General features: G+C 46.1%; 2 protein-coding genes and 1 long non-coding RNA gene across 18 annotated transcripts in view; 1 reads left to right on the top strand and 2 right to left on the bottom strand.

Annotated features, from left to right (window-relative positions):
- Positions 1 to 1,634: 1,634 nt before the first annotated feature.
- Positions 1,635 to 2,165, bottom strand: LOC110327477. The gene is made up of 2 exons (XR_002380836.1): positions 2,125 to 2,165; positions 1,635 to 1,954 (listed from the first exon to the last, which is right to left on the bottom strand). It is a non-coding gene; the product is annotated as an uncharacterized LOC110327477 (long non-coding RNA).
- Positions 2,166 to 2,172: 7 nt separating this feature from the next.
- On the top strand, positions 2,173 to 8,153 carry Lysmd4 (LysM domain containing 4). 6 transcript variants are annotated; one of them, XM_029531734.1, is made up of 4 exons: positions 2,173 to 2,669; positions 3,287 to 3,569; positions 4,048 to 4,073; positions 5,550 to 8,153. In XM_029531734.1, the coding sequence occupies exons 2-3, from the start codon at positions 3,297 to 3,299 to the stop codon at positions 4,057 to 4,059; spliced, it is 285 nt and encodes a 94-aa protein (XP_029387594.1). In that variant the 5' UTR covers positions 2,173 to 2,669; positions 3,287 to 3,296; the 3' UTR covers positions 4,060 to 4,073; positions 5,550 to 8,153. The 6 variants fall into 6 exon arrangements, with proteins under 6 accessions (XP_029387594.1, XP_029387600.1, XP_021062182.1 ...); XM_029531740.1 differs by having other exon boundaries at positions 2,173 to 2,258; XM_021206523.1 differs by lacking the exon at positions 4,048 to 4,073 and having other exon boundaries at positions 2,173 to 2,258.
- Positions 8,154 to 10,882: 2,729 nt separating this feature from the next.
- Positions 10,883 to 16,479, bottom strand: part of Mef2a (myocyte enhancer factor 2A) — a 118,188-nt gene continuing 112,591 nt past the window's right edge. For 6 of the 11 annotated variants that reach the window (XM_029541050.1, XM_029541057.1, XM_029541038.1 and 3 more), the window contains 2 exons: positions 16,224 to 16,350; positions 10,885 to 14,938 (listed from right to left, as the gene is read on the bottom strand). In XM_029541050.1, the coding sequence (XP_029396910.1) occupies positions 14,575 to 14,938; positions 16,224 to 16,350 (491 nt within the window). In that variant the 3' untranslated portion in view covers positions 10,885 to 14,574. Of the gene's footprint in view, positions 14,939 to 16,223; positions 16,351 to 16,479 lie in introns of all 11 variants that reach the window. The other 5 variants (XM_029541046.1, XM_021221480.2, XM_021221511.2 and 2 more) reach the window with 2 other exon arrangements.

Raw genomic sequence — 16,479 nt, forward strand, 5'->3', positions numbered from 1 at the left:
TGCTGGAGCTCAGTTCAAAGATTAACCAGTTGAAGGACTGGAAAAATGGGGTGAGGGGAGACCCCGGGATGAGGTCAACAAAGTGGGGGTGTCAAGCCCCACCTCAAGAACCTTTAAATGCCCACCCACAGCATACAGACAAGAATGTGGATGTGACCCTAAGGTGAGGACCTTCAGTCAGCCCTGACTTGCAGCAGGCAGAGAGTGAGTGGCCAAAAGAAACCTTCTGATGACCCATGGGAAACCTCTAAAACAGTCCATCCCAGAAGGCACTGCCCTCCCCAAGGATGTCGGAAGGGATGTGACTCCAGTTGACATCCACTTAACACACTCACCCTGTCCAACAGGTTCCTGTCTCCAGGAACTTCCCCATCCTGAGCCCTGAGGATGACTGTGAATAAATGAATGAATAAATGAATCCATAGACAAAGGGGATGAAACATCACCTGAGGAACTTGTCCCTGTGTAGAATAAGGCTGGGCGCTCTAGACCTTTCTGTTAGGGCCCAGTGTCCGTCAGTTTCAGCTGCTTTCACAAAGTGCCTCAGACTCATTCCCACAGTTCCAGGAAAGGAAAACCAAGTCAGGGTGGAGGTGCGGTGTGGGTCTGGGAGGGCGGGGGGCTGCCATCTAGGCACACACCTCACACTGCTGTCTTCACACTTGAGTTTTCTCCTCTAAGACTCGGATCTGATATAACCCTGATATAACTGAAGATCAAATATTGCCAGGATGATCCCTGCTGAGTATTCAGCAGGCACAGCTCATGAGGTAAGAGGGGGAAAGCTGGCTACAATGAGAAGCATAAACATTCATTTTTCCAGGAAAGAAATTCATATTCAGGCTTGCCGTGGACTGACTTCTGTGTCCCCTTTCCTTCTTGTTGGAATCCTGCCCTCTGAGGTGAGCTTTGAGGAGCCTTAAAGAGGGGACTGGGTCAGTGCCCTTGTGAGGGGTTTGGCTCAGCCTCCTTAAGAGAAATAAAAAAAAATGAAAAGACAAAGCTTTTGACATTCCACAGCAGTTCTGCTTAGCCCTGGAGTTCAGAGCCATAATCAGAAAGCTAAATAGTTGGCCCCTGCTACCTTGCTTCCTCTATCCCAGGAGAAGGCTGGACTTGGGAGGAGACATGTTTGACAAGTGTTGGAGGATATCTGAGTGGATACCTCTGCTGATGGGGTCGGTCTCCACTAACCTGGGATCAGATCAGTGGACCTGTTCCTGTGGCTGGGCCCCTGGCCCACTTTGATAGGTGGGACATAGCGCTCATACTTCTCAGCTTCATCTAAGCCTGCAAACTGTCACAAACCACAAATCCCTCCATGGGGAACACTAGCGAGGCTCTCCTCCTGGGTTGGGGGGCAAAGTAAACAGATACCAGATGTTTAAAGCCAGAAGGAAGCGTCCTGTGGCTAGCAGAGAGGGGCCATGACCCGGTGCTTTCCTGGCCTTAGACATTTAGAGTAAGACTTTTAGTTTTATTCTAAACCATAGGAAGAATTTCTGGGCTCTTGTTTCAATGTTGATTCCCAGACAGGCTTAGCACCTTGGTTCAGCGGCCAGCCATCTGCATTCTTTGGTGTATTGCCGGCCCAGGACACTTAGTTTCTCCCTTATTCATTGGATGAGTCTTACTCCATTAAGGATTTTAATCTTGGTTACAAAACAATGCCGCAGGTTCTCCTCCCTTTTTCAGATAGCAGGGACTCTCTGGCTAGCCAGATGATACATAGTCTCCTTTATCCAATTCTGGTCTGTGTTGTCAGGGCAACATTTCATGTCCCTGGACTTTTGTTTATCTCTGAGCAGGGAGTGGCAACCATTCGGCCCCTCAAAGGGTACTGGGTCAAAGATTCAGGGTGAGGCTACCTGGGTGAGCCCTCCAGAGTGGCGCACCGCAGTACTGGGTACGCCCCTGGCCACGGATCAGGATGCACATGGGTCAAAGGTCTCTCCTGCCGGGAAGAAGACCGAGGCTTAGCAGAAAGCTGTGGCCACCGAGGAGGCCAAGATTCATACCTGGCTCAGAAGGGGAAACTGGGCACAGCTGGGACAAACGACAGAGGAGCACAAGTCCAGAGTCCACGCTGGAGCCCCGCCCATCAGGGCCCGCCCTCATTCTGACCTCTCAGCACCTCCGGGCTCTGCCAGGGCCCGCCCTCCTCTGAAGTCATTGGTTGGCTCTTAGTCCCCGCCCCCGGAAGACCTGCTTTTTGCAGCCAATCGGCGGGCGCGGTGGCGGTGGAGCCTGGGAGCGAGGTACCCGAACCTGGAGTGGGATCTGCTGGGTTGACTTGGGGGGGCCAGGACTTCTGGCCCTGTCACTGTGGGCTCGGTGGTGGGCTGCCACTCCAGGGCCAGTGCCAGTGTCCACAGCGGGCTGGTGCGGGCTTGCGGGAGTGGCAGGATGTGTATTCTTTGGAAAGTTGGGGCCCGGCCTGTTTAGGCCCAGGGGCGGGGACGTCTGAAATTTGTTTTGTCTCCTGCTTAATGACAGCTCACCTGTCATTGGAGGGAAACTGAGGCCTCTTCTGGCCGCCCCGGGTGCCAGGGGCTCAGAATTTGAGACCAGAGGGAGATACGCTGAGGCTGGCTGTTCCCTTAAAGGGCCATGCAGAAGGGACCGCCAGGAATGCCTGGAGTCCCATTCCAGCCATTTGGAAGGGAAAGGTTGGTTGTGGCTCTGGCGTTTGACTCTAGGTGACAATTAGGGGACCGTGGTGTGTGTGTGTGTGTGTGTGTGTGTGTGTGTGTGTGTGTGAAATGAGTCCAGAGTGACCGTGAGAAACGGGCAAATTGAAATTTGATAGGTTTTTTCCATTGCTCGTCTCTTAGGTAAAGTCAGCCAGGGTCAAAATAAGAGAACTATGGTTGTTCCCAGCTTCTGTCCTTGGTAGTGACCTTTTCCCCTGAAGACACCTTGGGATGCCTAACGAGGTTTTTGTGCAAAGATTCTGAGTGTAAGATTCTCAGTGTCAGGGAGCTGAGAACAGTTGTCACCTCACACAGTGCTGAGACATAGTGGCTTCTTCTGTGGGCTAGGGGAAGCACAGCTGGGGATGGGGAAAGGCGGGGAATCTCTTTTGCACATAGTAAGCAGTTAGGGAAAATATGATCTTATTCTGCCTCAGTATCGGGTGGACAGGTGTGAGGATGTCCTTCTGTCCTGATGCTGCCCGTTTGATATTGGCAATATTAGGAAATTACTAACGAGACATTTCTCTTTAGGAAGCCAGAGGAGAATGAATAGCATTTGTGTGGAATTAACTCCAGGTTTGATTTTTCAGTTAAGAGAAAATGAGGCAGAAGGAAGTGTCAGCCAAGAGCTTCCAAGGCCCAGCTGTTGTCTGTAGGACTCCAAACAGCCACGTTTACATGTTCAACAATGGCAGCGGGGACTCTGGGGACTCCTCTGAGGAAGAGTCACATCAGGTAGTGTTACGACCCCGGGGCAAGGAACGCCAGAAGAAGAGCAGCCAACAGCCAGGAACAGGCAACATGGTTCTTCTGCAGCGGGAGTTGGCCCAGGAAGACAGCCTCAACAAGCTGGCTCTCCAGTATGGCTGCAAAGTAAGCGGACTCAGTCCTCCGCCCTCCAGGGTTGAGAGAGACACGGGGGGGGGGGTCACTATAGGAGGGGTCACTATAGGACCTTCCTGACCCCCATAGGTGACTAGAGTCCTCCATAGCCGGGCTGGAAGCTGGTGGAGGTATCCTTCATTCAGAACTCATGGCTCAGGAAGGGCCAGTTAGTCGGGAGCCTCTGTTCAGGGTGCACCTTCCTTTGCCCTCCCCTCCACAGGGACACTATGAAACGTGTGGTCTCTGAGCACACTGGATTTAAGGTCTTAGGGCTGGAGATGGTAGGCGGAGTCTACACATTTCTGTGGCATGCTTCTCTCACTACTTGTATTTTCTGACCTGTGCTTGCCAGTAAGCTAATCTGACTAGTAGAGTTTTTCTCTCTTCTCCCTAGTAGAACTGCATGGTCTAGCCCCTGTGCTGTGCGTTTGTATAACCTTATCTTTCTCTTTAATTATGTTTTTAGCACTCAGAGTGATTAACAGTGGCAAAGTAAGTCGGAAAGCGTTTCTGGAATCGCTCTTTTCTCCCGCATTGAAACAGTTTGTTTCCCGCTGTTGACTCCATGCTATATACATGCTATATACATGCTGTATACATGCTATATACATGATATAGAACATGCTATAACCATGCTATATAATGACAGCAGCTTTCACCAAGCTTGCATCAGCTACACAATTAAACAAACAAACAAACAAACAACTTTACCTCCTAAAACTTGTCTGTGGTTTATCTAAAAAGATCCAAATGAGCAAAAAGACTGTGTGGGTGTGGGAGTCTTTCCCAAATAGAGGCTCGTCTCCAGGGACACATAGCATCTTAACATTGCACTGGCCTTTGTATTTAGATCTTATAATCTGCTTCTCTAGGCATAACATATGCTTTACAGACCATGGATTAAAAAACAAAACAAAACAAAACAAAACAAAAAAAAAACCTTCTCAGCAAAGTCTTGAAAGATAGACTTACCGTTCATGTCATGTCAGAATGACAATCCCTTAGAAATCCAGAGTGGGTATTTAATGTCTCCAGTAAGTAGTCCAGTTCCTATGGGAGGTGAATACATGCGCTGCTCATGTAGTGCACAAAGAATGAAAGCTGTCAAGCTCCTCCTGTTGGTTGGTTTCAGAGCAAGAAAGAAGCATCCCTTGAGCCGGCTCAGTAAGACTCTACAGTGGCTGCCGAGTAAAGCGGCTGCGCACATGATGCACGCACAGTCAGCTGTGTGGGCCGTACTTACTCTCCAGAGTTTTTCCCAAGTACCTTGAGGGGAGTTTAAAATTTTGCTTCCCGTTCCTCCTTTTCTGTTAGAAGCTTTGTGTTACTTGATAAAATCCACGGTCACAGTCCCATGGCCTTAGTCTGGAAAACAAGAAACAAACAAAAACAAAAACAAAAAACCCAACTCAATCTGAAACTCCTGGCTGGTGGCTGATTGCCTAGGTCATTTCTCATGAGAAGTGTCATCTCCCCAAACTGAATTAACTCCTAATCGGGAAATAGGTTCCTGTGCCTGCCGTGCTTCTGGGAAAGTGTTGAGGGAGCATTGTGAGGAAGCTCTCGGGGCAGAGACTCTGCACATGTGCCCAGAGCCAGCTTGGACTTTGGTGAGCTTGTCTGGTCACTTGCTCAACTGGGTTCTGGTGTGGGATGGGGCACTGAGTTAGACAGGAAGGGTGACAGTGTTGGTTCTGTTTCACCTGACGCTTTGGTTGTTGTCACAACACCTTCCAAAGTTGATCAGAAATTGTTCAAAGTAGAGCAGCTGGTTTCTAAACTATTCATTAAGGGGTAAAAACCAAAGACCGGAGACTCAAAAGCCTGTTACTTAGCTGAAATGAAGCTGTCTGTGGGTGTGCTTTCAAGCCTGCATGGGTGTCTCCACTGGAGCCCCAACAGACAAAGGTCTCTGCTGGGTACTGGTTTTAAGGAGTATCGCATGTTTATGATGCATGGCTTCCATAGGTTGCAGATATCAAGAAAGCGAACAACTTCATCAGAGAGCAAGACCTGTATGCTTTGAAGTCAATCAAGATTCCAGTGAGAAATCATGGGATCCTCACGGAGACCCACCAAGAACTCATGCCCCTCGGGGCCTCATCCTCCGAGACCAGGGTGACCCTGGTAGACCTGCCTGAAGATGAAGACACTCATGGAGCAACCACTCAGGGCAACCAGCTGATAGACTTCTTCAAGAGCATTGATGAGAACATTGAGCGAGCTGTGCATTCTGATGTCTTCCACAGTGACAGCTGCTGTGTGGACGCCCCAGATGAGCCGCTGCTCCCCGTAACACAGAAGCCAGCAGCCGATGGTGCCGACTGTGGGATTCCGTGGTGGAATGCCGTCTTCCTTATGCTTCTCATTGGGATCGGGTTGCCAGTGTTCTACCTCGTCTACTTCAAAATACAGGCCACCGGGGAGGCCTCAAATAGCTTGAACGCAACTGTTGTCCCCAATGGCTCGATGACACTGAGCCCAGTTCCAGGGCAAGCCCCCAGGTTGGCAATCCCAGTGCCTACCCTCCCCGCTTCAGACAGCCAGGTCAGCCCTACCACCCAGGCAGGGGTCTAAGCGCATTCTTTTCTGGAGTTGGCAAGCTTTGGCAATTGGCCTTGACATATGTAACTGTCACCAGCTGTTTGCATTTTGCTTCCTGAGATGTGTGGACACCATGACAATCTGGATGGTTTAGACTGAAGATGGCTTGGCCTAACTCAAGGATGCAGGAGCCCAGACATCTACCATCCCAGCGAGAGAGACATTTACATGAAACTCAACAGCTCTTTCCTGAAGACGTGTAGGGGCCAGCTGTGAGTTCCTGTGCAGGCCCCTAAGTAGAATGTGACAAAGGTTCTGCACTATTGCTGCTCCCAGTGTTGGATAGAGTCAACGGTGGGCTCAGAGACATGCCCTGTGTCTAGATCAAGGTGCTATATGATGTGTCACTGAGTCTGTCAGTTGACGGCCTGACATGTTTGCCTTCACTTGGCCCCACTGAGGCAGTGCTGCTTCAGAAACGAGAACCTGAAATCTAAACCACCATCCTCTTGATTTGAGCTCCACCCCCAGGGTCACCCTCGGAGCATCTCTGCAGTAGAGACTCCCTGAGTTCCCCCGTTGGCATCTGGGGAGCAGCTGGTACTGGTGAGTGGTTTAAAGGGACTGCATCCACCATTAGGGTTCTGTCACATGGATCTTCGAAGCAAACTGGTTGCTAGCCCAGCATTGTTAAGAACAGTGAGTCCCACCCCACCCTGATCATGTGTGCCCGAAGCAGAGTTTGTTCGCTACCTCCTTGACTCATCTATTCTTTGGGTCCTTAGAGTAAACTTGCACATGCCGTGTCTCAGTGTGAAAACCAGACACAATGTCAGTTAGCTGTCTTTTACTGTAACAAAATGATCTCCAGTGGGAAAGGTTTATCTTGGCTCATGGTTTCAATCCATGGCCTGATTTGGAGCTGGGTGGCTGGGGGCTTAAGAACACCATGGAGGAGAGTGTGTGGTAGAGCTGATTGTTCATGTGACAGAGAAGAGAGAAGGGGAGACGAGGAGCTTGGGCACAGGCATCACCTTCAGAGTTCTGCCTGCAGTGACCTGACTTCCTCCCACTGGGTCCCATTTCTTAAAGGATCCATTCCTTCCCAACACTGAAATGAGGATCAAGCCTTTAAGATACTAGCCATTGGGGGACATATCCAGACCCCACCAAGGTAACTCTGGCTCTGAAAGGCTGGAGAGAGATGCAGGAGGGTGCAAAATGCTCAAGCTTTCCTCAGCCACTCCCTGAGAGCAGTTGGCCATCAATGTCCTGTAAGGGATGTGGGAGGAAGGGATAAGTCAGCCTGCCTTATCACAGCAGGAGCAGGCAGAGGTGGCTGGGAGCTCAGCCTGGGGAGGACAGGCTAGCAGGCTTCTGGGATGGTTAGCAACTTGACACTTAGGCCTAGAAATCTGACCAGAGGAGCAGGACAGTACTTGAGCTGGGCGTCCTGTCTGAAAAACAATCCACCCAGGGTGCACCTAGCAAATTTAAATCATCTTCAGAATTGAGTATTTTGAGGCAGAAAATGAACCCATGAACCTTGGTACAATAAACATCTTGATTATGTAAGTGATTTCTATCTGGATGCTCAAAGACCGTTGCGGCTGTGAAGTTTCTCTTAAATGTCATCATTAACTTCATCAGGCAGGGCTCAGAGTCCCATGGGGAAACGCTTCTTTTGGCAGACTGAGAATATATTTTTTCTGTATTCTGTATCAAGTGTTGGGGACTTATTACCACCTGTATATAACCCTGTGTGGGTTCCTAAGTAGTAGGTGACAAGGAATCTGCAGTGTCAGGGATCCTGGGGTTGGATGGGGTCAAATGACTATCACAGTGCCCCTGCCAGCTGAGGGCAGGGGTGGGCTTGGCTCAAGATGTGTGTTCTGTGTCTAGGCAGACCATGGTGCTACACAATAGTATCTGTATGTCACTGAGTTTTAGACATGTTACAGTTTTAACTTGTATTTCTGTATTTTTCTCAAGTGGAATAAAACAATTTCTTCTGTGAAGGAAACATGATTCTCCCTCTTTTCATACTATGTGGATATTGGTAACAGATTGAAAGCTGAGGGAGGGAGGGACAGCATTGGCGCCTGAGACACCTGCTGAGCCTGGGCAGGTTGCCGCAGGCTCTTGCTGTGCACATCCTTATGTGGCCAGGGAAGGACAGATTAAGTGGTATACAGTGCATTTTGGCCCACTGACCTACATAATATGTTTCATAATTCAGGTAGATCTGTGAAAGACATACGTACTATGGAGTTCATTTTCTACTAGTTTGTTCTCTGGGGTTTGTTCTTTTGAAAAGATTTTTAAAGTTTTAAAATTAATGTGCTTGTGAATTCTGGTGACTTTGAAGTTCAGGGGAGAGTGTAGGACCAACTGGAGCTGGAGTTCTAGGCGGCTGTGAGCTGCCTGATACTGGTGCTAATTACTCAGGGGTCCTCAACAAGAGTACTGATGAGTACTCCTAACAATGTAGCCATCTCTCCAGTCTCCAACAAAGTGAATGTTTTAAAGAATAACTTACCAACTTTTTGTTTGGGCAAAGTGCCCTAAACTGAAGGAATCTTCTTGGTATTGGTGTGGTGATTTTATACAAGGGAGACAAGGCCCCAGGCTGGGCTGTACACTGCATGCCTGACCAGCAGGGGGCAGACAGAGGGAAAAGATGCACTGACGTTTATGGATTTGACAATCAATCATATGGGATGGACTGGGCTCTGGGCCATACTCAACCTTATAGAGAAAGCTCAAAATCACATAAAAGATGGCTGCAGCTAGGAGCCAAATACACTATATATCTTGTGGTGTTTGTTGTCCAATGGGTGCCATGGGAAGGCAAGCCTTTTGTACAGGGTGGGCCTTGACTGTCACATTACAGGTACAAAGCTAAGGGCCCGTAGCTGAGTAATCTGGGCTTGGCAGCCTCAGAGCTGTGTTCTTTCGGTTCTGTGGCCATACTGCGCTGGTACCCACCAGGCTGCTGCTGGTGGTGGCCTGATAAGAGGTGCTGATGGCTCTGCCTCCTTAGTGCTACCACCTCACACCTGGCTGCATCTGGTTATTTTAAGGTACAATTTCATTGCCCTGAATAAGGAGCACGGGCTACTTTTTATCTCTATTCCATCCATCCACATACACTCTAGCTCTTCAGAATATTTAGAGGTGATGTGATAACCAGCCAGGGCCCTTGTCCCCTGACCTCAGGTGCTGATAAGCTAGGAGGTGTGATGAAGGCTCTGGGCCTCAGAGAGGTTCCCTAGATGAGCTGAATGAACACTTCCTTAGCTGACACCAGGAAGGGCAGTGGGAGTCAGTGAGACATCAGGCAGATGCTGTTTAGGAAATGCTCTTTAGTGTGATCGGAGGACTAGAGGGTGGAACATAGGGACTGTGAGTAGCTGGTGACCCAGTATGTAGGGAGTGTAAATGGAATTATGGGGAAAGGTTGCTGGAATGGTTGGGGGCGGATGCACAACAACCTGAGTTTTACATTTAAGGGTTTGGCATTATTTCAGGAAAATAAGAAGTGATTGATGATGGCAAGGGGAGACTGACACCACTGAACCAAGTGTCCTTCCTCAGTCTCCCCATTATTTCTAGTTCTTTTGCCTTAGATTTGTGAATTCATATAGTTTCATTTGATTTGGAAAATTGCCATCATTGTTAAATTTCAATTCCTAAATGCTAAGTGGGGAAACCTACTATTCAAATTACCTCCAAAATACTTAACTAATTACAGGGACAGCACTTTACAGTGAAGCCTAGAAGGAACCTTCACCCTGTGAAAGGACAGCCATCTGTAGTGAGATACACTGACATCATCAATTCCAGAACCAACTAGGACACATCACTTTGGGCTCTTCGCCTAAATTTAGCACCTCATCCCAGTCCCTGTCGGACTCATCCGCAGCTAAGTGGCGTTCAGCTGGACAGGTGGCTGGGGGTGGGCTGCAGCCTTCCAGCTGGCACACAGCTTGGAAAATCACTTTCTTGGCTGGTGCCACTCAGACACACAATCAGCTTAAAACCAAGATAAAGGTTCAGAGCTAGGCGCCCCTGGGAGCTGACTAGGAACTCAAAGTGAATTGATATTAAGTAGCTGCAGCTGTGATTAGAATATTTTTAGCCACAGGGCTCAAACAGCTTTCAAAACCTGCTAATAAGAGCCCCATTATAGCCAGCAAGCAAAACCAGTGCAAAAAATTAACTTGATTTGACACCAAGAATCTGCTTAGCTAGGAGCTGGCTCACATGGCAAAGGAGAGGAAGAGGACTTTAAAAACAAAAGCAAAAGACTGTGGGTTTGGATAACTGGGGCTTTTCTGGCTTCTGGCTCAGTTAAGACCTGAAAGGGGGAGGGATCTGCTACTGTGCTGTAACAGACACCTCTGCAAAACCCAACTCCACAGTCACACCCGCCTCTCGCCTCTACCTCAGTGCGCGTATGTAATCCAGGCAAAACGAATCTCACACTACAGCCCTGGAAGATACATGGGAACAGGATAGGAAGTGCTAACACCTGTGCCTTCACACTTGAGGCCCTTCTCCAGGAGTAGTTCTTGGCGCCCCCCTGGTTGTAACTCAGCTGCAGCACAGCCAGGCTGATACTGGGGAACAGATGGCTGGCTGCTTCCTACAGGCTCCAGGGCTGTCTAGATGCCACAGGGTGAAACTGGGGGGCAGGGATGCCTGGTGGCCATGCCAGAACCTGTTTTCCCCAGGCAAACATGACAGAGTCTGGATGTATGGTCAAAGCCAGGCCATCTTTACTGGAGTGAGTGCAGGAGACAAATAGCTTACAACAACCTCAAGCATTGTCTTAACCATTTGATAAAAACTTCACTATAATATTTATTGTATAATGAAGAAAAAACAACACATTCAGGGAAAAATTGAGATTAACTTATTTTTCTTAAAAGGTTCATCTCAAGGATGGCAACAAAGTCCAGCTTGTGCCGCCAAACGGTTTTACATGATCAAACCGTGTACAGCTTCTTTGTGTGAACTGTTGACTACAAACATTTACCAAATACATAAATCTCTTTTAAAAAAGCCATTTTAAATATAGCAAAGCAGTGTCTTCTTGCACAGCAAAGTGAAGAAAGTTTCTACAGAGAAATAAAAGTTTTACATTTGTAAAGTTCTTTTCACATTCTAATCATCTAGCTTTTTATGATCCAATGCCAGGAGTTTTCAGGTTCCGTATTTACTATGTATTTCTTGTGCGCATGATGGTTAATACAGAAATTATGTTAATACATTAGTCGTCTTTACAGTTGAAAAAAAATGGTGAAACATGTATTGTTCTTTTAGAACAAACCCCTGATTTAGTTTTGTAACACAATGGATGTAATTAGGGCTCAAAGGATGGAGTTTTGACTGGGACCACCTGTGTTCACACAGCGGTGACACTCACTCTCAGTATAGAACCACTTAAAGTCCCAAGGGAACTTCCCATGTCCAGTGCAACTTAAGCTTTTTTTGTTTTTCTTTTTAATAATAAAATACGTTATCTGAAGGGAGAAAACTTTCCTGTGATGGTGTCTTATACAAAACACATGAGTCCCAAAGGGTAAGAAAAGTCAGTTTAAAGCAACACCGTCAGTGTCCTCCCTACTCTAGGTTGGCTTCCACTGAGAGCCGTGGATGTGGATGTGTTCACACATGAGCATCTGGGTGAAGGATGTCAAACCCATACGCTCCAGATCAAACTGGGCATATGGGAAAAGATTAACAGTCAGATATTCAGTTCCTGAAAACGGAATACATTGTGACTTGGTCAGTGTAATTTAAATACAAACTCCGAGCCTTGTGTAATATTACTTTAGAAAACAGTAGTTGTACTGATTATAAACCTGCATAGAAAGAAAGACTATTGAGATACAGTCAGAAAAGCCATCTCATAAGGCACACAAGAAAATAGACAGTAAATGTGAATGTGTTAACTCCTATTCCAATATACAGCAGAAGTTCATGAACATGCATAAATAATAATGAAAGGGTCACTTAATACTTTCAAAGCTATAAATGGTTTACAAAGTGGTAAGGGTTATCTTGGAAATTCAGTGTTGGGAGACTGTCTTGTTTTAATTAGGTATGACCTTATGAAGAACATGCCTGTAAGTCAATTCAGTACATCTCAAAAAGAAAACCTACTCTTTTCTGAATTAGAGCCAAATGTTGAGACCACAGAGAGATCAAACATCATCCCCACTTTTTTGGCTTCTACTAACACATGCTACCCAAACTGTCAGTAAAGCGCTCTCCGCTGCACAGCCTGTGCTCGCCACGGTGCATGTACCTAATACCTATGTGCCAGTCAGGAAGATGGGCTGATGAGTTGTCAGGACAGCAGATGAGGAAACATCAAAAGGAGCATAATTTAGGGAATTAGGGGGAAAAGCAAAGTACGTAAAAACTGCAGGTAGCTGCTTAACATTGTTCAATATAAAATAGCAGCCATTTTTAAACTCTTTAATTTTTCAGGAAAAGGAGTATTTAAAAATCTAAGATAAAAGATATACAGGACTTTGAATTTTGTTCATGGCACAAGCCCAGTAAACGGATGAACTTGCCATCACCAACGAGCTGTCTCCCTGTAAGAATAAGGCCTTGTTCAAAATCCAAGCTGAGGGTGGCACCAGTTTCCGTCAGGACAGCGAGAATCGTGTCGAGGGTTTGCACCATAAGAGAGCTGCTCCCTGCACGCCCGTGCCTTCCTGCGCACGCACGGGACGCTAAAGCCCTCCAGGATTTTGTAACCAGCTGCGTCATTCTATCTTTAGAGTCAAGGAGAAAAAGATCCCTTTCCCTACAGATATTTTCCTAATTATTTACCACTTATAAAACCTTTGTGCTCATCTACTATTCTGCCATTTTCTCTAATATTAGTTAAATTAGGTCATCTTTCTACCATTTTTTTCCCTCACAAAAGGCAAGTTTTAAATAATGCCTTATAAAATCTGTTACAACACATTTTATATTTATGCAAGATGAACTTAACACCAATTTTTTGCCACTTTGCTATTTATGTACACATATAAAATATATAATGATGCTCACCCCATACAGCACAAAGTTTACAACAGAACATCACACATTCACCACCAGTGAGGGGAAACCCCTTTACACAATCCTCTGAAAAACTGGGCTAATAATTAAAATCCAAAGTACAGTATATTTAACAAAATAGTAAATATTAAACAGTGAATACTCTACTTAAGGACTTCGCCTTTCCCCCCAAATTGGCGGCAATCCACAAAAATATACTTTTTAATCTGGTGACCATACAATACATAGGTACTTACATCAAAGGTGATAATATATTTAAGATGCTATATACACAAAGAGTTTGGCTCAACTTTTAATTTACATATAGAATAATAAGTGTTCATGGCTTTTTTTTTCCAAGGTTCTGCTTGCAAGATATTTTTGTTTTTTCTCCCCTCTTAAAATAAAACTAAAAAGTTAAAACAAGATAAAGCTATTCTTTAAAAAAAAGTTACAACATACAGCTTTGGCTTATATAAATAATTCAGCAGAATGTGTTCAAAAGTAGTGGATATAATTTTATATATAGTCATCAATTCATTAAGGGTGTTTTCTTTCTTATAAAATATACATGACCTAAAATCAGTTTCTTTAATTTTTAAAGATATGAATGTAAAAGAAACTTCTGACATATTCCAATTATAACTTAATATATTAATTTTATTTTGTTAATGCTCTATATTTCTAGGCTAGTATTTCTGAATATTTCATGCGTGTTTTCTATTCTCTCTTTTTAATAGCTAAAAATCACTTCTTTGACCCAATACATTTTTTTGCACGTGCAAAACAGTTATGTGTGGGGCTTTTTGTTTATTGTTTGTTTGTTTAATATCAACAGCCCTTTCCCATGCACCCCTTTGCAATAGACCCATGCCAAGTTGGGTTATTAATATAAATGACATTTTATGTACAGTATTGCTTTCTTGGTTCCTGCTTTTCTACTGCTCTGTTCTACAAAGCATTTTGTTTTCTGAAGTAACTACAGTCACCGCACAGTTAAATAAAACAAATAGGGGCCCCCTAGGTTTCTGCAGGCTAATGTGGAAGAATTATATATGGTTACACGTTTCTCTGCAAAAACTTTATCTTAGGAAACAAGTAGTCCAAGGAAGTGCCAGCCTGGTCTGTTTCTACAGGGTGCTGTGTCTGCCGTGTGGACACACGTCTGCAGACCTACAAGGAGTTTGCAGTAAGTGCCTGATTTTGTGTATGCAACACACACCCACACATACACACACTCACACCAACATACATATATATGTAAAGGGATATATATGTATGCATGTACATATAAATATATTGAACTCATGTCCTTATTCACCAACTTAAGATATGTAGGGCAGTTCACTGCAGTAACGCAAAGCACAAACATGAACCAGGAAGCCTAGGTCACCCACGTGTCCATCCTCATGCGTTTTACAGAAGGGCTTTCTCTGTCCTCAGTATTTGGAGGTCGGCCAAGCACAATTGGAGAATGGAAGTCACCGCGCGGATCCTCCCGGTCACTGCCATCATAGGAGCTGCTGGAGCTGCTCAGACTGTCCACAGGGGAGCGCCCCATTTCCTGCCGGGGTTGGGGCTGTGGAGGTTGTGGTGGTGGCTGCTGCTGTGGCTGCTGCTGCTGCTGCTGTTGGAAGCCTGATGGGGTCATTCTATCACGGGGAGGTGAAATTGGCTCTGACTTAATGTTGATGTTCTGGTTGGTGTTAATGGACAAATTTGAACCCTGAGATAACTGCCCTCCAGCCCTGTAGAGAAACAACAAAGGTGAGATGGTTTGGCAGCACATCTGTTTAACTCATATAACAAAGTTCAGGAAACTGTCTGGGAATACTGAGGGTCTAAGATCCCATTCTTTTGCATCTCAACTCCAGAAAAAAAAAACAAAAACAAAAACAAAAAAACAGTGCTGGTGTCTCCCATCCCTGAGGATCTTCTGTCCTGGCCCTATGACAAACACATCTCATGCTTTCCCAATAGCCATGAGATGTAAATTGAATCATCCTCATTTTTCACGAGAACAAGTAGTTTCGGAAAGGCTAGGAATGTGCCTGGTAGTATGTGAGACAGGACTTTAACCTGTGTCTAAGCTTTAAGGCCCTCCGACTTATTTCTGGACTTTGTTATTTATTTTTTGTCACCATGCCTCCCATGTTGTCCAGGGATGGTCTTCAATTCCTGAGCATCAACCTCTTGAGCAGCTGGAATTATAGGCAGCACCAGATGCCCAGCTTTCAGGTCCACAAAACCTTTCCCTAAGATTCTTTGCACTTTCACCCATAACACAATTCTCCAGAGCACTACTGATTACAATTCACCATCCAAGAGAAACGAGTTGCTGGCTCTCTGGACACTGTGGGCAGGAGGCTAAGGTGTCCCAGGCCTGATCAGGTGCAAAGCAGCCAGCTAGCTGCTGCTACACTGTCCCTCTTCTGGATGCTCTCTTGTACTTGTTCCTTCTGATTGATCTGGGCACCATCATAAACCCTCTCTGCTTTCCACCCTGCCTATAAGGAACATTCCTTTATGAATGAAGCAGTTGGTAACTGGGCCAGAAACAATCAAATGAATCCTATGGCGCTTGATGCAAACACAGGGTATTTTCAATCCTACTCTCCTAAGATCCAAGGAGAATGCAAAAGGCATAGGCCTGCCACCCTCTCCTCCAAAGCAGAGGAAAGGAAGGCAGATTCTGAGAGGATGCTGGGAAGCAATGGCTTATTCATTTGGCAGGCAGTGAGAAGGAAACATACAGGTGCCATCTGGGTTTTAGGGTTCCCTTGGTACCATCTGAGACTCTCCATGCTTAATAAGAAAAGTTATGTGCCCCAGGTCCCTTCAAGGAACGCCTGGTTTGCTCAGCAGCATCCATGCTACTACCTAGAGCTATGCTAAGAAAAGTCCTCCTCCTTGTATGTACATAAACGAGAATCATGGCAGGGCTTGTTCTTGATAGCCTACACAGTAAAAGGGAACTGACAGGAAGTACGTGCAGGCCACATGCAAAAGCTCAGGAAATGTCCAGTTACTCACACCAGGGAGCTGAGGGCTGCTTGTCCTAGATGGTGCTGCTGCCAGGCTGACGCCTGCCCCAGAGACAGCATTCCAGGGGAAGTAAAGCCTTGCAGGGCGGACAGGTCAGCGCTGGTCAGTGAGTAATCTACAAAAGAAGGGCAGTATTACTACACAGACAAATGTACCTGACCTCTGGGGAAGGAGACACACCGGACTGAACCTGAATCACCACGTGTGGATGCTCATCAGGACAGAAAGGACAAAGAAGCTTTCT

Source organism: Mus pahari, chromosome 1 (assembly GCF_900095145.1).
Source record: "Mus pahari chromosome 1, PAHARI_EIJ_v1.1, whole genome shotgun sequence".
NCBI lineage: Eukaryota > Metazoa > Chordata > Mammalia > Rodentia > Muridae > Mus > Mus pahari.

Bases quoted from the DNA above. Each gene is read 5' to 3' on its own strand.
- Lysmd4 (XM_021206523.1), top strand. From the start codon at position 3,297: ATGAGGCAGAAGGAAGTGTCAGCCAAGAGCTTCCAAGGCCCAGCTGTT. The intron at 3,570-5,549 runs GTAAGCGGACTC...TGGCTTCCATAG, and splicing joins CTCTCCAGTATGGCTGCAAA to GTTGCAGATATCAAGAAAGC.